This window comes from Coregonus lavaretus (assembly GCF_964263955.1).
Source record: "Coregonus lavaretus genome assembly, chromosome: 22".
NCBI lineage: Eukaryota > Metazoa > Chordata > Actinopteri > Salmoniformes > Salmonidae > Coregonus > Coregonus lavaretus.
In genome coordinates this window covers 25,861,731-25,885,294 of record NC_140009.1, presented here as the reverse complement: position 1 = coordinate 25,885,294, position 23,564 = coordinate 25,861,731, and the positions used below count along the sequence as shown (strand labels likewise).

The 23,564-nt window shown below is 46.1% G+C and overlaps 1 protein-coding gene across 1 annotated transcript in view; it reads right to left on the bottom strand.

Moving 5' to 3' along the window:
* Positions 1 to 3,857, bottom strand: part of LOC311150218 (metabotropic glutamate receptor 4-like) — a gene marked incomplete at both ends in the record, with an annotated part of 241,438 nt that extends 237,581 nt beyond the window's left edge. The window contains one exon of the mRNA XM_084187584.1: positions 3,312 to 3,857. Coding sequence (XP_084043710.1) covers positions 3,312 to 3,857 — 546 coding nt within the window. The remainder of the gene's footprint in view (positions 1 to 3,311) is intronic.
* Between the last annotated feature and the right edge of the window lie 19,707 nt (positions 3,858 to 23,564).

Genomic DNA, 23,564 nt, shown 5'->3' with positions numbered 1-23,564 from the left:
AATGAGAAATGATGTCATGTTGCTAAGTAGCCAAAATGTGACTGCAGCTGGCTTCGCTAATGTTGCTAGCTAGCTAACAAGATTTTGAAGAATTTAATTCACCCTCACCATGATGTAACTAATGTTACCCAATACTACTTCCAGTGCCAGCCAGACTCAGAGCCATGTATTTAGCTTGCTGACGTTAGCTAGCTAGCTAAACAGTTAGCATCATCGCTAGCATAACAGGCTAGCTAGCTAGCTTAATTCCTACCTTGGTCCTTGCTTGCCATTGCAATGGCTATTAGCTAGCTAGCTAACCAAGCAAACCAGGCGACAGGTTTGATATGATGTAGCTAGCTTTCAATACGACCTGGCTGGCTAAATTCCTGCTAACTCACGTTAGCTAGCCAGCTTGTTTCAACTCTGATTTGCTAGCTAATGTTAGGTAGCAACCAGCCCAGACGAGCTAGCTAAACATTGTGTCAGCATCCAGCAGTGATCAGCTTGGTGGTTGCATGGTAAAGGCGTCACCAGCCCAAATTCTAAACGCGCTAACACCAGTTGTTTCCCTCGACCCAGCTAGAATTTGAGAATTCCGTTGGAAACAGCTCGATTTTGGGCCTAATTTGTCCCTAATTTTATCCCTAATTTTAAGTGCCAGTGAAAACGGGGCTCTAGTGACCTGCACTTAGTTGGTGTACCACTTGGCCATGAGCCCTTCATCACTGCAATTGAATTAGAAACCAGAGCAATCTGAAACCAGTGCAATCTGAAACCAGTGCAATCTGAAATCAGTGCAATCTTCTCCAAACATCTTTCTGAGGACTGCCTCCCACTTTGATCAAATCTCTTACCACCATCATCCAATCATCTGAAGAACACACACTCATTCCTCAACAGTGAGGATGAGAGAGACAAAAACATAGGTTGTGCAGATGAAAAATACAGTATCAGGTCAAGTTCTTGAAATAATTAGAAACAAGAGGTGTATGTATCTGCGGCAATACCACCCTCATTCACTAATGAAGAGGAGCCATTATATGGAGCTAATGATGGTGATGTGATCCAGCGTGAGGCAGGCTGAGGTAGGCCAGCATGATGTGAGCACAGCACTGGTTATTATATCCTTACAGCAGACACAGACTGCTACTGCCAGCTACTGCAGTAGAGTGTCTCCCGATGGTCCTTGTTGACTTTTAAGTTCTGCGGACATTTCCCAGCTTCTCGGTTGATATTCAAATTATATTTGCACAGAGCTCAAAAGGGTACTTATCAGAGCACATAGCCTTGGAAATCACGACGAGGTGCATAGCTAATATCACAATGGCAGGGACCTGGGATGGCTTGCTGGCTTTTATTCAGTTGAATTGCAGTACAAATACAGAACAGGCGGCTCTTTGTGCAGGGGGCGATTACAGTACATGCTCACCACTGAGGTGACCTGAGAAGCTAAGAACACTGATTACACACAGTTTAAATCCAACCAGCTTATGCTCTGCATGCCCCCCAAGCATTATCTGTTACTGTCACTGTCTGGCACTGTGAACACAATACAGAGAACACAGATCGCTGTGCTGATATTGCATTATGGGAATTATGTTATTCAAACAAGCCTCAAGCATCCAGTCTTCCCTCCGATGTTCCAAATGTTCTATGAGCATCATAATATTGTAGCTACATTATAACACAGTCCAACTGTTTGCCTGTTGCTCTGCCTGGCATCTTCGTCATTCCTATGACAGCTTTGTGTTGGCATTATGAAAGGGCCTGTCTTGTTGTGTTTGGTTCTTTTTGGGTTTTCACACTGGCACATTATGTTTGGATCCTGAGAGCAAACATAATGCTGTTGAGGCTCGTTTTAGATCTTTAATAAGTGTTGAACGAGCTCACGTGGTTACATGCATGACTTGGCTTATTTAATTAGAGGCAAAGCACCGCTAAGGACTCTTCCCAAATTAATGTCATTATGGGGAGAGACTGAGGACTAACGATGAGCCTCAACTGTCAGGACAGTGAAAAATATGTCTGGTTCTAATGGGACTTTTATATAACTTACAAACCACAAAGACCACATCCAACTGAGGCAAACACAGATGGCCAACATACAGGCAGAAGACCAGACATGTTGGTTTGATAATCAAAAATCTTTAGGAATATGAGTTTTGATTGGTTTAATGAGGGGATTAAACCCTGGGGTGAAAATATATTTAATTTCTTCCCAGTACGGGACCTCCTATGGGTGCACGCTCATAGAATTACATATAGAATCCCTATTAATTCAATAGGATCTCTGTCGGCCTAGTCGTAAAGATTTGTCATTTAACTTTTAAAATGTATTACCTTTTTTTGTGGCAAAAACCCAACCAGTCATGATGTTTTCATCTGATTGTCAAACAATCACTTCAAAAGACTCCTTTACTAAGCTACCCGTGCACGTTCATCCACTCGCAACATATTTCCAGCCTCCAAACAATGGTGAATGGAAAGAGACATTTGTTACACAAAACACCAGAAAGTGTAGGCCTAATGACATTTGGCGATTGTCATTAGGCCAGAATGTATGCGTCCACTGCTGTCCACACGCGTCTCGGTGTCGGCCACTCATCTCTGCCTTGGCAAAATTTCAGTGTTCTCGACTGACTACATCGCACTTTAGAGCGTAGGCTATATCACCCGTTTTCATGTCCATTTGCTAATTTATCATGCCTCTGACATGCGGTAATGATAAATAATGGTGTAATAGCCTCCAGATATTTTGGCTCATGTTTTACAGGTAAGGCATACCCCCATTATTTATTTTGCAGGGACGCTGTACCGGACCGTACCGCCTTACTTTCACCCCTGTGTAAACCTGTTTCCTCACTTGAGTTGATGCCCATACAAGAGCGACATGGTGCATTTTCACAGACACAGAGCATACCTGAAATGTGAGATATTGAATACGCCCCTAGCTACACTATGTAATATCACCTTAGAGAGAAGACATGAAGTAAAAGCCTATAGAAAATGTGGGGAGTGTTTTTATCACATCAACAGTTCCATAATGTTGGAAAATGACAGAATAGATATTTATCCTTTCATGAAAACACTTACAAACACTTTTACCAGAAAAAGCAACCTAGCCTTTTGATGACACCTATTACTAATAATCATACATGAATCAGGCAATAGCGTCAGCTACAGATTTCTGTCACATTGCTTTCATAGTAGCCTCACTTGCATTCTCACTTGCAGAGCGTGCTGCCTGCCATCCTACAAACGACTACTTTCATAGCCACCACCATCATTCACAGCCATTAACCAATAAGTGTCAACTGAAAGGCACTTACCCTGAAGAGGCGCAGGATGTTGGCCACCATGATTGACACGGAGCTGGCGGAGGCCCCGATGACACCCACCACCCTCTCAGGCTTGGTGATGATGGGCGGCCCGCCACTCAGGCACTTGATGTCTGTCCCGTCCTTCTCAATGAGCGCCTGGACAAAGGTGAGTGACTGCTCCAGGGCGTGGGTGTCCCGGGAACAGGTGTCCAGGATCCTGGCCCCCAGAGTGATGTTGGGCAGCAGCTCGTGGTCGTTGTTGATGCGGTCCAGAGCGAACAGCATGGCCTCCAGTCTGTGGATCCCCTTCTCCTTCTTCAGCTCCCCACAGGCTTTACCGTTGTTGCCTCTGGCATGTACAGGGAAGAGCCCACCCAGTGAGATGTCCCCGTCAATGCGGATGGAGTTGAGGTGTGTGTGGCCAGGTGTCTTTGGCTTGGCCCCCAGGATTACCAGGATACAGCAGGCCAGGAGCAGGACCTGACAGGGCCCAGCCGGACCACCTCTGTGGCAGTCAGTCTGCCCCCTCCTCATACAGCTTCCCAGAAGAGTCATGACGGAAGGCTAAGCTAAATCTGCATCCCACTAATTGAGTCACTTAAAAAAAGGAATCCCACAAACAAACGTCCTAAAGTTTAGCAGCAATATCCCTCAGAGCACAGAAATCTCTTAAGAAGTCTCTTCTCATGTCTCTCAGCTTTGACACAATCTCAGTAATACTAATTAGCTTTCTCTCTCTCTCTCTTTCTCCACTTCCTTGTGGGGTATTCTTTCTCCCTGCTGTTGGGGTATGGAGACGGTGTGGAATTACTAAACAGTTTTGAGTGAGGTGGGAGTGGGTCCGTTGAAAGCCATCTCAGGGGGCATTAGAGAGAACAAAGGTGGGAGATAAGCCTTCTTTTCTCCACTCCTCCAGAGCCAGTCAGGGGCGTTTAGCTTCTTTCTGGATCACCCGCCTGGAGCAGGCAGAAAGTCCTGAGTCAGCCCGAGCAGACCCGCAGGTACTCAGACATGGCCTCCCTCCTCAAGCTCAGAAAGACAGCAAACTTCTGAAAGATAAAAGGGATGAGATTCTGAGAAAAAGAGGAGAGAAAGGTAGAACTCTGTTAAAAAAAAGATTGAGAGATGAAATGGGATTTCATTAGTCTGATCAACAATAGATTTCTCAGTGCAAGGCTCTGAGGGGGTTTGCTGCATATTAGTTTCCCACATGGTTCTTATAACAATTCTATCTCAATTGTCGTTAACTCCCACGCACTGCTTTTCAATTCAATGAAACATGAAATACATTTTCACTAACTCTCTACTGTGATGACGCAGATAAGAAGCAGAGTCATGCTTCTTCATTGCTTTTGCATTTGATAAACATATCTGAGGATACACAACAACATTGGAGAGTCACGTTTCTATCAAATAGTGGATCCAGATATTCAAGCAGAAAAATCACCAAGCATAATACTGCAGTCGTATAATTTTTTTAAAAATATTTCACACCCTTGCTTCACTTGCTATCAGAGCACTGTTATGAATTATTCCTATAAGGCCTGGAGTATAACTGACTCAGAGTCTAAGCGGCACGAGTCCATAGGCTGCTTTGTAACCACGTCCCGCTTTCTTCATGTGGAGAGCAGAATCTCTCCAGGGTGTTTTACCAAAGGCTTAGAAAATATCCTGCCTCAAATTGACAACACAGGACGCTCATAATCAAAGTAGGAATATCACTTGACTGATTAAGACATCTGCTTGGACTCCACATTCCCCTCGCTCAATTCTCCTCTCCAAACCCATCATCTCAGCTGTATGGCTTCTGTCTCTATTTGGACACATTGGTGTGTGTGTGTGTGTGTGTGTGTGTGTGTGTTTCTGTGTGTGAGTGTGTGTGTGTTTCGTCCCACCACAGCAGGCTCTCCTCTTCCACTGTGCCAGACTAATAAAGTGGTGGATGTATGCCCAGTGGGAAAGACCTGCAGCTGAGTCTGTGTTTCTTCTCTCCCCCTCTGTTTGTGTTTGTGTGTCTCTCTCTCGCTTCTACCTCTCTTTCTCTCCACCCCCTCTCTCTTCCTCTCTTTCATTGACTGTCCCATGTATAGTCAATCAGTCCAACAGCAACTGCCTATGCAGACTTGCCCACATACAGCTGTCTGCCATGCCTGGCTTGTCCTGTGATGGAGGCTAGGAAGGGCACATGGCAGAAAACAGGTCAACATAAAAGGAGATACATGCTGCTCCTCAACCCAAACAATGGGTAGTAGGGTCCCTCTGTTGTGGCTTTGATGGCCCTGATCAGAGTAGGAAGTAGGAGGAAGACAGAGGTCGAAGAAGGGAATAGATGCTTTTCTGCAGACCCCTATCAGCCTCCAACAGGATTTACAATATACAGTATCGGGCTGCCTTAGTACGCTGCCATGCCTCGTGAATTATAGACAACAAATCAAGAAATAAAAATGCCCTGCTCCAGTAACTGTACAGTAAAAAGATGCAGAGTGTCCTAGCTGCTTTGTGCTGGCTTCTCCTGTCCTGCTGGTATCCAAAGGGAGATCTTATAGATCAGCCTCCTAAAACAGCATCCATAATGGATGAAGGCTTCCCAGGCTCAGCTGAAGCACAACATCTAGTTCTGGAGAGAGGGATGAGAGGGGGGCTGGGGACTGAGGGGCAAAACAATGGACAAGGCTTTTGTAAAGGAAAGAGGGAAAGATGGTTGAAGAAAGTGAAGCAGATGCAGCTCAGGGTCCATGGAGGATTAGGGCTGGCTTGGCAGAGCATAAGGAAGGTAATCACTGACTCTCTCCCTCCTCAAATGAGGCTGGGAAGAAACCAATGTCCTCACAAAATAAGGAAAATGGTTTGCAATTTTGTGATGGAGACGGCCTAGCTTGAAGAGGACCTGTTAAAAAATAGTACAGCTTTTTGTCCGACTGTGAATAGTTAGCATGTTACTAGCTAACCTATCTCAGGAAGATGTTTAGGCTACTCCATATCTACCCCATTCATAGACACTAACTACCTTTAGCGCCTATTGATGAAGGTACACTATATATACAAAAGTATGTGAACACCCCTTCAAATGAGTGGATTTGGCTATTTCAGCCACACCCGTTGCTGATAGGTGTATAAAATCGAGTACACAGCCATGCAATCTCCATAGACAAACATTGGCAGGGGAATGGCCTTACTGAAGAGCTCAGTGACTGTCAACGTGACACCGTCATAGGATGCCACCTTTCCTACAAGTCAGTTCGTCAAATTTCTGCTCTGCTAGAGCGGCCGCGGTCAACTGTAAGTGCTGTTATTGTGAAGTGGAAATGTCTAGGAGCAACAACGGCTTAGCCACAAAGTGGTAGGCCACACAAGCTTACAGAACAGGACCACCGAGCGCTGATGCGCGTACTGCGTAAAAACCATCTGTCTTCGGTTGCAACACTCACTACTGAGTTCCAAACTGTCTCTGCAATCAACGTCAGCACAAAAACTGTTCGTCGGGAGCTTCATGAAATGGGTATCCATGGCCGAGCAGCCGCACACAAGCCTAAGATCACCATGCGCAATGCCAAGCGTCGGTTGGAGTGGTGTAAAGCTCGCCGCCATTGGACTCTGGAGCAGGACTGATGGAGTGATGAATCACGCTTCACCATCTGGCAGTCAGACAGACGAATCTGGGTTTGGCGGATGCCAGGGGAACGCTACCTGCCTCAATGCATAGTGCCAACTGTAAAGTTTGGTGGATGAGGAATAATGGTCTGGGGCTTGTTTTCATGGTTCGGGCTAGGCCCCTTAGTTCCACTGAAGGGAAATCTTAACACTACAGCATACAATGACATTATAGATGATTCTGTGCTTCCAACTTTGTGGCAATAGTTTAGGGAAGGCCCTTTCCTGTTTCAGCAATTCAATTCCCCCAGGCAGAACTTGACTGACCTGCACACAGCATTTGTTTACGGAGAACAGACGGAAGACAGAGTGGACTACCTGTGATAATTAGCTATCTGCTTCTCCGAACTCCCGCGTGCAAACGGAAGACGGACCCAACAAACGTGGCACTGAAAAATACTGTTGGCTGCAAAGAAAAACTGTTAAAAGTCTACAGTATGTGCCTATTTTGCATTTGTGAAATTATTTTGATGTGATAAAAAAGTAGAGGGCTTTCTGTTTCTAGAACCATACCGCAATTGAGAATCGATTCACGTTTAGATGGTATATGGCTGTTTTGTCTGACAGAGCCAATTAGCCTCTGAACAGAACATGTAAGGTCCTTGGACTATAAGGAGTAACGTTAGGCTCCTCTAGTCCAATATTGGGCCAGGTAGACCCCGTCAGTGTCAAGAGAGTTATATTGGCAGGAATGCCTGCTTAGGCCAAGTCCTTTTTATTACTGGACCCTTTCAGTGATTTGTTTGTTTTTTAAGTCTTTTTCAACCTTTTTTGGCAACCTCAAAGTTGTCCGTGATGAGATTCGAAAGTGCAACTTTTGGGTTACTATACGGTCGCATTAAACTTCTACCCATCCACCCCGACCAACCACCCTACTTTAGTTTTTGTCTTAAGTAAACTTCTGTCTTATGTAACCATACCAAACATAACATATCATACTAATTTGAGTGTCCCGGATTTACCTTTACTATGTTACGTCTAGTCTATGATAATTTGAAAAGCTGCAGGCCAGTTATCTGCATGAGTCTAATTTCCAAATGTCCTTCCCCCCACGTTGTTAAGATTACAAAGCTAATACAACAACAAGGAAGGTAATTACAGCGTAGTGACCAAACAGAGCAGACAAATAAATTGCTTCAGCGCTGGACAATTTTCCAGTGAAATGACATAAAATGACAAGAAACCAGATCAGAATAACAAGCCCTGGCACTGTGGCGCAAGGCGGGAAAAAGTCCCACATATCGTATCTCCCATTCCCAGGAAATAAATCAGTTTGAATATTACTCATGCTGCCTGAGTTTGTTCTCACCCTCTCCCCCCCCCCCCCCCCCCCCCCTCTCTCTCTCTATCTCTATCTCTGTCTCTCACTCTCTCTCACCATGCCCTCTTAGCCAATGTGGACACTATAGTTATGTGCCGGGGCCGTGCCATTTGCTGTCAGCGTCGGAGACTGCACGCATGGTGGCATCTACACCAGATGTTCTAGACCCAGATGGGGAGAGGAGATCAACATCATCTTTCTGTCTGTCGAAGAGGATTAGGAGGTATACAGGGCAATTGCTGACGACACAGCAACTCGGCGGAAATTGAAAAACATCTCCTCATTACAACTCCTGCAAATCAACATCCACTTTCATCCAAAGCCCGTAGCCTGTATACTGCCGAACTGATTGCAGGTGTCACTGACAAACATTTTACTTTACTTGACATCTCTAATTTACAGTGCATGAGCAACAAGAAAATTGGTTGAGAGTGTGCATGTGTGTGTGTAGGTGTGTTTAGGAATTTATATAATCCAGGATGCACATGCAGACCGGTTGTTGGTCAATGAAGCTTCAAGTTCCTTGGCGTGCACATCACTGACAACCTGAAATGGTCCATCCACTCAGACAGTGTGCTGAAGAAGGCGCAACAGCGCCTCTTCCATCTCAGGAGACTGAAGAAATTCGGCTTGGCCCCTAAGACCCTCACAAACTTCTACAGATGCACCATTGAGAGCGTCCTGTCGGGCTGTGTCACCGCCTGGTATGGCAACGTATCACCGGGGGCACACTGCCTGCCCTCCAGGTCATCTACAGCACCTGGTGTCACAGGAAGGCCAAGAAGATCATCAAGGACCTCAGCCACCCAAGCCATGGCCTGTTCAGAAGGCGGAGACAGTACAGGTGCATCAAAGCTGGGACCGAGAGACTGAAAAACGGCTTCTATTCCCAGGCCATCAGACTGTTAAATGGTCAGCACTAGCCAGCCTCCACCCAGTACCCTGCCCTGAACTTTAGTCACTGTTACTAGTTGGCTACCACCCGGTACTCAACCCTGCACCTTAGAGACTGCTGCCCTACGTACATTGAACACTGGTTACTTTAATAATGTTTACATACTGTTTTACCCACTTCATATTATGTACAGTTGAAGTCGGAAGTTTACATACACATTAACCAACTACATTTAAACTCAGTTTTTCACAATTCCTGACATTTAATCCTAGTAGAAATTCCCTGTCTTAGGTCAGTTAGGATCACCACTTTATTTTAAGAATGTGAAATGTCAGAATAATAGTAGAGAGAATGATTTATTTCAGCTTTTATTTCTTTCATCACATTCCCATTGGGTCAGAAGTTTACATACACTCAATTAGTATTTGGTAGCATTGCCTTTAAATTGTTTAAATTGGGTCAAACTTTTCGGGTAGCCTTCCACAAGCTTCCCACAATAAGTTGGGTGAATTTTGACCCATTCCTCCTGACAGAGCTGGTGTAACTGAGTCAGGTTTGTAGGCCTACTTGCTCGCACACACTTTTTCAGTTCTGCCCACACATTTTGTATAGGATTGAGGTCAGGGCTTTGTGATGGCCACTCCAATACCTTGACTTTGTTGTCCTTAAGCCATTTTGCCACAACTTTGGAAGTATGCTTGGGGTCACTGTCCATTTGGAGGACCCATTTGCGACCAAGCTTAAACTTCCTGACTGATGTCTTGAGATGTTGCTTCAATATATCCACATAATTTTCCTTCCTCATGATACCATCTATTTTGTGAAGTGCACCAGTCCCTCCTGCAGCAAAGCACCCCCACAGCATGATGCTGCCACCCCCGTGTTTCACGGTTGGGATGGTATTCTTCGGCTTGCAAGCGACCCCCTTTTTCCTCCAAACATAACGATGGTCATTATGGCCAAACAGTTCTATTTTTGTCTTGGCTGATTTATTTTGATTTTCCCATGATGTCAAGCAAAGAAGCACTGAGTTTGAAGGTAGGCCTTGAAATACATCCACAGGTACACCTCCAATTGACTCAAATGATGTCAATTAGCCTATCAGAAGCTTCTAAAGCCATGACATCATTTTCTTGAATTTTCCAAGCTGTTTAAAAGCACAGTCAACTTAGTGTATGTAAACTTCTGACCCACTGGAATTGTGATACAGTGAATTATAAGTGAAATAATCTGTCTGTAAACAATTGTTGGAAAAATTACTTGTGTCATGCACAAAGTAGATGTACTAACTGACTTGCCAAAACTATAGTTTGTTAACAAGAAATTTGTGGAGTGGTTGAAAAAAACGAGTTTTAATGACTCCAACCTAAGTGTATGTAAACTTCCGACTTCAACTGTATATACTGTATTCTAGTCATCCTATATAACTACTTCTTTACACACCTTTTATATTCATATACTGTCCAAAATGTCTATACACACCATCATATAATTTACATACAGTACAGTATATATTTATATTCCGGACATTTCTCGTTCTCTAATATTTCTATATTTCTTAATTCCTTTCTTTTAATTTTTGGGATTTGCGTGTATTGTATTGTAAGTTATTACTGCACTGTTGGAGCTAGGAACATAAGCATTTCGCTACACCCGCGATAACATCCACCTACACCAACCACTACCTTGGTATTTCAGCTTGAACGCTCCATAGACCATCCATGTTATGAATTACTTGGCATCAACTGTTTGTGCCATTATGAGCCATCATAATACCTGGCTGGTGTATACACACAGACACAAATTGAATGCATCAGCTGCAAACAAATGGCCCCTGGACCAATATGTCTGTCTGGATGGAATAAGGAGCCAGAGTGGGGGGCTCAACTCAGTTCAATTTCAGATCACAGAGCTGAAGCCTGGTAATGCCATGCACTGTGCTAATAGGGCCCTCAGAGTGCGGCTGGGCAGCCATGCGTCTGACAGTGATATCCTAATCCGACAGGAGACTGCTGTTTGGCCGTTATGATTCATCAGCACTCATACTTAGGCCCCAAATGGGCAATAGGATCACAGTGGGGAGCAGAAATGAACTATTGTGTTTGGGGAGAGTGGTGCATGAATCTCCTCAGAGTCAATATACGATAGCCCAATGTTTCATTGCCTTGAAGACACAAGTGTCTGCCTTCTTATATCAGGAAGGGCTCATACCACTCACTTGCTGGCATATAAACAAATATACACCCACCTACATCCACCGGCACACATACAACAACCTGTATCCAATCTCTATCCAAGCTCAAAGAGGTCTTATAGGTTTCCATATCCATCAGACAGACACTGGAGGAATCCACATCCAGTAAAGTCTGTCAGCTACTTGAAAGGTAATAGAACTGAGCAAGTGAGATCAACCACCACTGGGATCAACCACCACTGTGACTGACTGTCACTTGAGTGGGAAAGAGAAAAAGTATTTCCTCACTGTCTGAGATTGGTAGCAGTGACAGATCCTAAATACGTACAGACTCTGTCAAAAGAGTCTCAAATCAGCATGTGGTCACTTGTTTAAGACAGGTGCAAGTAAACACTGTATCTTTATTTGCATAAGGGATGTTTTTTTAAACAGCAGCATTAACAGATTTACATATTGAGGAAAGCAATCTTCATTTATAATTGTTACCCTTTTTCAACATGTCTGGAAGAAATTGCGTACCAAAATGAAGATAAAAATAAATATTTTTTAGAATATTTTTTAGGATCAATACGATCAATAGTTAATTGCTTGACTGTTTGATATTGTATTTGAGTGTGTGTGTGTGTGCATGCATGCTTGTGTGTGTGTGTGTGTGTGTGTGTGTGTGTGTGTGTGTGTGTGTGTGTGTGTGTGTGTGTGTGTGTGTGTGTGTGTGTGTGTGTGTGTGTGTGTGTGTGTGTGTGTGTACACATTTTACTATACTTGTGAATACCAGAAGTCCTCACAAGAATAGTAAACCAACTAAAATTCAGAGAGGTGAGGACATTTTGTCTGTCCTCACTTGTAAAAAGGCTATTTTAGGCTTAGGGGTTAGGTTTAGGTTTAGGGTTAGGGTTAGGGTTAGGGTTAGGGTTAGGGTTAGGATTAGGTTTAGGGTTAGAGTTTAGGGAAAGTCAGATTTCAGCAGTTGTAGCCAGATTCGTGTTACCTAACAGTTCATCTATTATGAATGAATCAGTAAGATGCCAGAGGGACAATCTGGGAGACAACACAGGATCTTCTTTCAGGAATATGACTGGCAAGAAAATAAATTATACACAGAACTACAATGCATGTATTATAATCTTGGCAAGTATCACATTCATTTATTGAGAAATGTTCTGTGCACAATGAGCTAGAACCGAGGTAGAGAGAAAAACAAGGGAAGAGGGGCGGGTGAGAGAGAGAGAAGACAGAGTAGAGAGGGGAAGAGAAAAAGAGAAAGAGAAGCGAGAGAGAGAGAGAGCGAGAGAGAGAGAAAGAGAGAGAAAGAGAGAGAGAGAGAGAGAGAGAGAGAGAGCGAGAGAGAGAGAGAGAGAGAAAGAGAGAGAGAGACAGAGAGAGAGAGAGAGAGAGCGAGAGAGCGAGAGAGAGAGACAGAGACAGAGAGAGAGAGAGAGACAGAGAGAGAGAGAGAGAGAGAGAGAGAGAGAGAGAGAGAGAGAGAGAGAGAGAGAGAGAGAGAGCGCAGCAGGTTCATTACATGTATTCTAACTCCATATTATGCTACCTGCATTCATCCCACCTCTATAACAGACATCAGACACTCACCATATTCAAAGACTCCCTCTATACACCATCAGCTTACTCACACAATGACGAAGGATATTGGAAAAATGCTTATTCACTAAAGAACAGTTTGGTCATAATTTTTTTGTTGTTAATTACAGTTGACAAAATTGTTCACAAAACTGTATTTCTTTCTAGTTGCCACTATCCTTGGTGCTAGTGTTGCTAATGATGATGTTGAACTGCATGCAAAGCAACGTGCTATAAACAACAGCTCTCAAATTGGTTTCACATCTATCAACACCCAAATCACTGTATGTACTGAAGCTGGGATGAAAAAGCCTTGAAATGTGAGCAAAGAAATGTGAGCAAAGAAACACAACCTTCAAAGGACTGTCTGTGTACAGTCCATACCCAGCTATCACATAATGTTCTGCGAACCATATGTTTCTTAGAGCTTGGTGAGAGCGTGGTTGTCATATGGTTATTTTGTATACAACCATCCCACAACATTCTGGGAATGTTGCAAGATACCGAGCTAGCACATTACATTCTGAGAATCATTTGTTTCTTAGGTGGGAATTTCAGTACTTCATCATAACGTTTCCTACAGGTTTCCTCTTCATTATATTTAAAGCAGGGGTGTCAAACGTCTGGCCCGCGGGCCGGATCAGGCCCGCAAACGGGTTTAATCCGGTCCGCAAGATGATTTTGTTAAGTATAAAAATAAAATACACTGCTGTTCCAATTGCGTCCACTGGATGGCGCAATAGCAATTGTGTTAAGCAAGCAAACTGTTTATACCGGGGCAGAGCAAGTAGGTCAAGCAAGTGCAGCCAGTCCGGATGAGCTACTTTGTTTTGCCCGCGATATTTATTACGGCTTCTACTTTTAACATTATGTGCTTTGGCACCCTCATTGCCCCAATATGTCTCTGTCAAAAAAGAGAAAAGTGTTCCAAGAAAAATTGTCATCCTCCTATTTATTCACGGAATTGAATGGGAAAGCTGTATGTTTAGTGTGTTCACAGCATGTTGCAGTGCTGAAAGAATATAACCTTCATCGCCACTATGTGAGTCTTCATGCCGACAAATATGACAACTTTCAAGGACAGCGGAGAAGAGAGAAGGTAAATGAACTGTTGGCGGGTCTGAAGAAACAGCAGTCTGTGTTTACTCACAGCCGAGACATCAGTGACGCTGCAGTGAAAGCTAGCTACCTCATTGCTAATGAAATCGCAGTGGCTTCAAAACCATTTAGTGAGGGTGAATTTGTAAAAACATGCATGATGAAGGCAGCGGAGATTGTGTGCCCTGAAAAGCGTCAGGCTTTTGTAAATATCAGCCTGACAAGAAACACAGTTGCAGACAGGATTTCCGATCTTTCAGTGGATTTGGACAGCCAGTTGAAGCAAAAAGTAAAGTAATTTATTACGTTTTCGGTTGCAATTGATGAAAGCACGGACATTACAGATGTTGCACAACTGGCCATTTTCATCCGCGGAGTTGATGACACATTGACCGTCACCGAGGAGTTCGTGGAGTTGGTGCCGATGACAGATACAACGACAGCAGCTGATATTTTCACCGCAATCGTCGGCGCGCTGGACAGAGTCGGAGTGGACTGGTCCCGCGCTGTCAGCCTGGCTACAGATGGTGCGCCCTCAATGATCGGGAAAAAAGCAGGCGTTGTGACAAAGTTCAGAGAGAAAGTGCAATCTGCAAATGGAGGATGTGATTTTTGGACTTTTCACTGTATTTTGCACCAGGAGGCTTTGTGTTGCAAGTCATTAAAGATGGATAACGTCATGAAGGTGGTCATCCAGACTGTTAATTTCATCCAATCCAGAAGCCTGAACCACCGTCAGTTTGACAGCCTTCTCAGAGAGAAAGACCACATCTATGGCCTGCCATACCACACTGAGGTAAGATGGTTAAGCCGAGGTGCTGTGCTGAGGCGTTTTTTGATTTACGAGAAGAAATTGAACAGTTCATGGAAGAAAAGGGCAAACCAGTGTTAGAATTTCATTCCGCAGAATGGATGCAGGACCTTGCATTTATGGTGGATGTTACAGAGCACCTGAATAACTTGAACAAACAGGTGCAAGGGCGCAACAAAGTTGTCACGCAGTATTATGACAGCATACGTTCTTTCAAGTTGAAGCTGTCATTGTGGGAGACGCAACTCGCCGGTGGTGATGCAGCTCACTTCCCCTGTCTGAAAAATGTGTGCGCGACCCAACATGTGGCAGACATGAAGCGGTTCAAAGATAAAATAACGGGACTTTACGGGAGTTTGAGCAACGCTTTCAGATTTTTGGTGAACTGGAGAAAGACTTCAACGATTTTTGCTCGCCATTCACCGTGAATCCCTCTGATCTGCCCGTCAGCATCCCTTGAAATAATAGACTTGCAGTGTGACTCGGATTTGAAGGGCAAATTTGCCGCAGCTGGCTTGGACACATTTTATCAGAATCTCTTGCCAGGTTACCCCAACTTGACAGCCCTCACTGTAAAACTGTTGTGCATGTTTGGAACCACATATCTTTGTGAGTGTCACGGATTCTGCCGAGGCTGCTCCTCCTCCTGGTTCGGGCAGGCTTCGGCGTTCGTCGTCCCCGGAGTACTAGCTACCACCGTTGAATGTTTCTATGTTTGATTGCTTTTGTCTGTCGTTTACACCTGTGTCCGTTTGTGTCTGATTACGTGTCCTATAAGTTGCCTGTTTTGTATTGGTTAGGTTGTGTGTTGTTTTTCGCCTGTCCGTAGTGCTGCGTGTTTTTGTATCTGTTTCGTTGTTTAGTGTAATACGCATAGTTTGCGTATTGCTCGCCTCTGTTTTGTTTTGAGGCCGTTTACTGTATCTTTGCCTAGTGGTTTCACAGTAAACTTTGTTGGACTAAGCTTCGGTGTCCTGCGCCTGACTCCCACACCACATACACCTCAGCCTTGACAGAACAACACACCTGTATGGAGTCAGCAGGAGCAGTGGCGGCACCCAAGTCGCTGGAGGATCGGATCAGCGACCAAGACATCATGATCCGGCAACTTGGGGCCGCCATGAACGAGGTGTCCAACACTCTGCGCCGGTTGGTTACGGGGGAGGTGCCCACGCCTTCTCACACCATCCCATCACCAACGGCCAGTCCTCCTCTCTCAGCACCGGAACCCAGTGGCATTCGGCTCTCGCTCCCGAGGGCATATGATGGTTCTGCAGCCGGGTGTCAGGGGTTCCTCCTGCAGGTGGAACTCTACCTGGCCACCATACACCCAGCGCCCTCGGGATACGAGAGCGTCTCCGCCCTCATCTCCTGTCTATCCGGCAAGGCGTTGGAGTGGGCCAACGCCGAATGGAGGGGAATAGACGCCGCTACCATCACCTACGCGGAGTTCTCCCGCCGCTTCAGGGCTGTCTTCGATCATCCACCTGAGGGGAAGGCGGCGGGGGAGCGTCTGTTCCACCTCCGACAGGGGAAGAGGAGCGCACAGGAGTTCGCCCTGGAGTTCCGGACTCTAGCGGCGGACGCGGGGTGGAATGAGAGGGCCCTCATCGACCATTACCGGTGTAGCCTACGAGAGGACGTTCGTCGTGAGCTGGCCTGCAGGGACACCAACCTATCCTTCGACCAGTTGGTGGACATCTCCATCCGTCTCGACACCCTGCTGGCTACCCGCGGACGTCCCGAGTGGGGGTCGTCCATTCCACCCTTCAGCACCTCCGAGCCGATTCCCATGGAGCTCGGAGGTGCTGGCGCTAGAGAGAGGAGGAGAGAGAACCCGAGGGGGGCCATCCCCTGCACCAACTGTGGCCGTGGAGGACACACCGCGGCCAGGTGCTGGGGAGGGTCTCCTGGGAGAGGGGACAACAGGTCACGCACTGTGGGTGTCATTTCAGGTGAGTAGGCGCCCCACTTACCCAGAGCTCTCTGTTGGTCACATGTGTATACCTGTGAGATTTCCACAGGTGGCACCTCATTCCCAGCATAAGGCGCTAGTAGATTCAGGCGCAGCTGGGAATTTTGTTGATCGTGCATTTTGTTATAGGTTAGGAATTCCCCTTCGGCCGGTAGAAGCCCCCTTTCCTGTTCATGCCCTAGACAGCCGGCCGTTGGGGTCGGGGTTGATCAGAGAAGTCACAGCACCACTTAAGATGACGACGCAGGGTGGTCATGAGGAGATCATTCAGTTTTATCTGATTGACTCTCCTGCGTATCCCGTGGTGCTGGGGCTTCCCTGGTTAAGCGCCCATGATCCTACCATTGCGTGGCAACAGAGGGCTCTTATGGAGTGGTCTGCCCAGTGTAGAGGGAGATGTCTAGGGGTTTCCTTAGGGGCGACCTCGGTAGAGAGTCCGAACCAAGTGCCCGCAATGCGCATTCCCCCTGAATATGAGGATTTAGCACTGGTGTTCAGAAAAACGAGGGCAACACGGCTACCACCTCATAGACAGGGGGATTGTGCGATAGATCTCCAAACAGGAGCGGCACTTCCGCGGAGCCATGTGTATCCCCTGTCTCAAGAGGAGACAGCGGCTATGGAGACTTACATAGCCGAGTCCTTGGCACAGGGATACATACGGTCCTCCACTTCCCCGGTTTCCTCGAGTTTCTTCTTTGTGAAGAAGAAGGACGGGGGTTTGCGCCCGTGTATTGATTACCGTAGTCTCAATCAGATCACGGTTAAGTACAGTTACCCTCTTCCACTGATTGCGACTATGACAGAATCATTACGCGGAGCGCGGTTCTTCACAAAGTTGGATCTCAGGAGCGCGTACAATCTGGTGCGCATTATGGAGGGGGATGAATGGAAAACAGCATTTAGCACCACCTCGGGTCATTACGAGTATCTCGTCATGCCATACGGGTTAATGAATGCTCCTTCAGTCTTCCAATCCTTTGTTGACGAGATTTTCCGGGACATGCATGGGCAGGGTGTGGTAGTATACATCGACGACATCCTAGTGTACTCTTCTACACGAGCCGAGCATGTAGCCCTGGTGCGCCGAGTGTTGAGGAGACTGTTGGAGCATGACTTGTATGTCAAGGCAGAAAAATGCTTGTTCTTCCAGGAGTCAGTCTCCTTTTTGGGTTATCGGTTGTCCGCGTCTGGTGTGAAGATAGAGGTTGACCGTGTGTCGGCCGTGCGTAATTGGCAAACTCCAACCACTGTAAAAGAGGTGCAGCAGTTTTTGGGTTTTGCTAATTACTACCGGAGGTTTATCCGGGGCTTTGGACAGGTTGCAGCTCCCATTACGTCCCTGCTAAAGGGGGGTCCGGTTCGTTTGCAGTGGTCAGCTGAGGCGGACAGGGCATTTGTCAAACTGAAGAACCTGTTCACCTCGGCTCCGGGTGCTGGCGCATCCTGATCCCTCTTTACCATTCCAAGTAGAGGTAGACGCGTCCGAGGCCGGTATTGGGGCAGTCCTGTCACAACGGTCCGGCACGCCACCTAAGCTCCGCCCCTGTGCGTTCTATTCCAAGAAGCTCAGCTCGGCGGAGCGTAATTATGACGTAGGGGACAGGGAGCTGTTAGCTGTAGTCCAGGCCCTAAAGGTGTGGAGGCATTGGCTTGAGGGGGCTCAACACCCTTTCCTCATTCTGACTGATCACCGTAACCTGGAGTACATCCGGGCAGCTAGGAGATTGAACCCTCGTCAGGCTAGGTGGAACATGTTCCTGACCCGGTTTGTTTTTAAGATCACATACATCCCAGGGTCCCAGAACGGTAAGGCAGACGCCCTGTCCCGGCGGTATGACACAGAGGAGAGGTCCATTGAGCCTACTCCCATACTGCCGGAGTCTTGTCTGGTGGCTCCGGTGGTGTGGGAGGTCGATGCGGAGATCGAGCGGGCACTGCGTACCGACCCTACTCCCCCCGAGTGTCCTGTGGGGCGGACGTACGTTCCGCTCGAGGTTCGTGATCGCCTTATTTATTGGGCTCATACATCACCCTCCTCTGGACATCCAGGTATTGGCCGGACAGTGCACTGCCTTAGCGTGAAATACTGGTGGCCAACGTTAGCTAAGGATGTGAGGGTTTATGTCTCCTCCTGCTCGGTGTGCGCCCAGTGTAAGGCGCCTAGACATTTGCCCAGGGGAAAGTTACATCCCCTGCCCGTTCCACAACGACCATGGTCCCACCTCTCGGTGGATTTTGTGACCGACCTACCCCCCTCCCAGGGGAATACCACCATTTTGGTCGTTGTGGATCGATTTTCCAAGGCCTGTCGTCTCCTCCCAATGGCGGGTCTCCCTACTGCCCTACAGACCGCTGAGGCCCTATTTACCCACGTGTTCCGGCACTATGGGGTCCCCGAGGATATTGTGTCTGACCGAGGTCCCCAGTTCACCTCCAGAGCCTGGGGGGCGTTCATGGAACGCTTGGGGGTCTCGGTGAGCCTTACCTCGGGGTACCACCCAGAGAGCAATGGGCAGGTTGAACGAGTCAACCAGGATGTGGGTAGGTTTCTGAGGTCCTATTGCCAGGGCCGGCCGGAGGAGTGGTCTAGGTATATCCCCTGGGCAGAGATGGCCCAGAACTCTCTCCGCCACTCCTCCACCAATTTAACACCTTTCCAGTGTGTTTTAGGGTATCAGCCGGTCCTGGCACCATGGCACGAGAGCCAGATCGAGGCCCCTGCGGTGGATGAGTGGATTCGGCGCTCGGAGGAGACGTGGGACGCTGCCCATGTCCATCTGCAGCGGGCCATCCGTCAACAAAAGGCGAGCGCCGATCGCCACCGCAGTGAGGGACCGGTATATGCACCGGGAGATCGAGTCTGGCTCTCGACTCGAAACCTGCCCCTCCGCCTGCCCTGCCGGAAGCTGGGTCGGCGGTTTGTGGGGCCCTTTAAAGTCCTGAGAAGATTGAACGAGGTGTGTTACAGGTTACAACTGCCTATTGAGTACAAGAATATTAACCCCTCGTTCCATGTGTCTCTTCTCAGGCCGGTGGTAGCTGGCCCACTCCAAGAAGATGAGATAAGAGAGACCCCTCCGCCCCCTTTGGACATCGAGGGGGCCCCGGCGTACAGGGTCCGGACCATCTTGGACTCGAGGCGCCGGATGAGTGGTCTCCAGTATCTCGTGGAGTGGGAGGGGTACGGTCCGGAGGAACGGTGCTGGGTGCCTAGGAGGGACATCCTAGATCCATCCCTCCTTACTGAGTTCCACCGTGGGCATCCCACGCGCCCGGGTCCGCGTCCTCCTGGCCGTCCCCGGCGCACGGCTGGAGCCGCGCGTCAAGGGGGGGGTACTGTCACGGATTCTGCCGAGGCTGCTCCTCCTCCTGGTTCGGGCAGGCTTCAGCGTTCGTCGTCCCCGGAGTACTAGCTACCACCGTTTAATGTTTCTATGTTTGATTGCTTTTGTCTGTCGTTTACACCTGTGTCCGTTTGTGTCTGATTACGTGTCCTATAAGTTGCCTGTTTTGTATTGGTTAGGTTGTGTGTTGTTTTTCGCCTGTCCGTAGTGCTGCGTGTTTTTGTATCTGTTTCGTTGTTTAGTGTAATACGCATAGTTTGCGTATTGCTCGCCTCTGTTTTGTTTTGAGGCCGTTTACTGTATCTTTGCCTAGTGGTTTCACAGTAAACTTTGTTGGACTAAGCTTCGGTGTCCTGCGCCTGACTCCCACACCACATACCCCTCAGCCTTGACAGAGAGCAGGTTTTCTCTGTAATGAGCATAAATAAAACAAAGCTGCGCTCAAGGCTCACGCACAAGCACTTGAATCACATCCTGAAGTTGGCTGCCACTCAGGATGTGACGCCTGATATTGATGCGCTGGTGAAAGCTAAAAGATGCCAGGTATCAGGAGTCAAATAAACTATGCAACCCCACTTAAAGTGCTGCATGAGACACCCTGATATAGTTCTGTGATCTGTGATATACTTCCGTGAATCACTGAGGCATTGTGTGTTTGTGTGTTCTTTGTCCTCAGAACTTTCAAATAACTTGAGGTGTTTTATGATTAATAGTGATGTTGTGCTTTTGGACACACTGTCCTCAGGCTCCAGCTTTATGTTGATATGTTTTTATGTTGATGTGCTATTGTTTTTAATTGATTTTATTTTATTTGTATATTTAACCTATTCTTGACTCTGTGGTTCTTGCACTTGTTTGGGGAACAGGATTTCATTATTTTTATCTACATTTCTGCCTGAGAAATGACACCCTGATATAGTTCTGTGATCTGTAAAACAGTTCTGTGAATCACTGAGGCATTGTGTGTTTGTGTGTTCTTTTTCTTTAGAATTTTCAAATAAACTTGAGGTGTTTTATGATTAATAGTTATGTTGTGCTTGTACTATTTTGGACACACTGTCCTTAGGCTCCAGCTTTATGTTTTATGTTGATTGTATTAAAACAAAGAAAACAAACTGAAGTTGTTGTTTTTAAGTTATATATACCATGATTTTACCGGTCCGGCCCACTTGGGAATAGATTTTCCTCCATGTGGCCCCTGAGCTAAAATGAGTTTGACACCCCTGATTTAAAGTAATGTTCTCAATGGTTCCGAGAACATTAAGAAACAACGTTCTTCTGTGGGAATTGTATTACTTCAGCATAACGTTTTCTAAAGGTTTCCTCATGGTTCTATTTAAAATCATGTTCTCAGAACATTCAGAGAACGTTAAGAAACAACGTTCAACTGTGGGAATTCAGTACTTCAGCATGACATTTTCTGCAGGTTTCCTCATGGTTCCATATAAAATTATGTTCTCAGAACATTAAGAATATTTTCCATAAAAACTACAAGAAAACATTAGTATATTTTAAAGAACGTTCTAAGAATGTTATTTAAAAACATAAAAATTCAGTTCTCAGCATCAACAAAACTCTCTATCCTCTATATTGTTAAGTGTGTTCAGGTGTGTTGGCCATGCCAACTAATTGGCCACACCTGATCTTAATGAGTGCTTGTTTCCTTTGAAAAGGTTGTCTGGTTGAATAGACTAAAATTAACAGCTTTGTATGAGTAAAATAAAAACATGGCATGCTTGCTCTGTCCTGGGGGTGCAGTGGACTAATTCCATGGATAAAGAACAGAAGATCCTAGGTTTGAATCTTACTGACGCCATGCCACAATAAAATATTTGCCTAAACAAATGAATTTCCATGTGTCCTATATGTGCTTGGAATTATCTTAAGCTAGCAGTGGTATTAAAAGTCTTATTGAAACATGTTCTCAGAACGTTATTTAATTACCTTCAAATAACATATAATTTCCATTCTTAGAAAGTTAATAAAACTTCCCAGGAAAACTTTCAAGGAACCATAGTAAAATGTTCTCAGAACCTCCCTGCAACCTAAAAAGTAATATTCTCAGAACATGCTAAATGTTCACTTCCGTTCTCAAAACATAAAAAAATATTCTGTTTTACCGGTCAGGAAATGTATGGCTTCGTTCCCAGAACCAATGGGAAACCAAAAACTTACACTCCAACAACTTCCAAATGTCTGCTAGTTGAGAAAGCCCTGGTGTAGTGTGATGTAATACAAACATCCTTGATGGAAACCCAACATTGTCTCTGTGCAATAGGCTACATGTATTACTCTGAGACAAAATGGCACCCTGGATGTGATCGGTTTCATTTACATTTACATTTTAGTCATTTAGCAGACGCTTTTATCCAGAGCGACTTACAGTTAGTGCATACATCACATTTCTTTTTTTTCTTTTTTATTTTTTGTTATAATACTGGCCCCCCATGGGAATTGAACCCACAACCCTGGCGTTGCAAACGCCATGCTCTACCAACTGAGCTACATCCCTGCCGGCCGTTTCCTCCCCTACCCTGGATGACGCTGGGCCAATTGTGCACCGCCCCATGGGTCTCCCGGTCGCGGCCAGCTACGACAGAGCCTATGACAGAGTTTCGTTCAGCATCAGGCAGTGATTAAATGCCTGTTTATTCTGTTTATAAGCCTACTGTATGATGCAACCCAACCCTTACCCTGCCAGTGTTTAAAGACACTATCTACGTAGTTCCTAGTTCCTCTCAAGGTCTCCCCCACCACTATGTATGAAATGTGTCAATTATTTACAGCCTGGCCTTTTAAGTTGCTCTGTAATGTCACACTGGTGGGATTTGAGCTAGTGGTGGAGGAGGAAAAGTCTGTCTTTGTTTTGGATTTCCTTTTATTTTTACTGTAAAGGTACACAATGTCTCTCTGAGAGACTGTGGAAAAGAGAGAGAGGGAGGTGAGGGAGGGAGAAAGGGGGAAGCCAGTTAAGCAACGAGCAAAGCTAGTAGCAGAGGTTCCATGTGTGTCCCACTTTGCTTGGGCTAATTTTACATGTGCCACAGTTTACAACAAGCTCTTTAAGCCTGGCTGGTCTGTTTAAGAGGCTAACACTGTGGTTTACCATAAGCAATTGAATAGAATGCGCCCTAAATGTGCCATGTGAATGAGATACAGTGAACCACTGCCGCATGCACACCCAGCTGCAAGGCTCTAGCCTCATATTATACTGTAGGGGTTGCTCTACAGACCCACTCAAATAACACTAGACCAAGCAATACATTTGCGTTGATGATAATGCAATACATCATTTCCAATGCAACTCAATATTAATACTGAGGATTGTCTAATGCTCTTATAAATCAGAACGGTGAGGCTTGCAAAATGGCTGACATGACACCCTGCTGTTT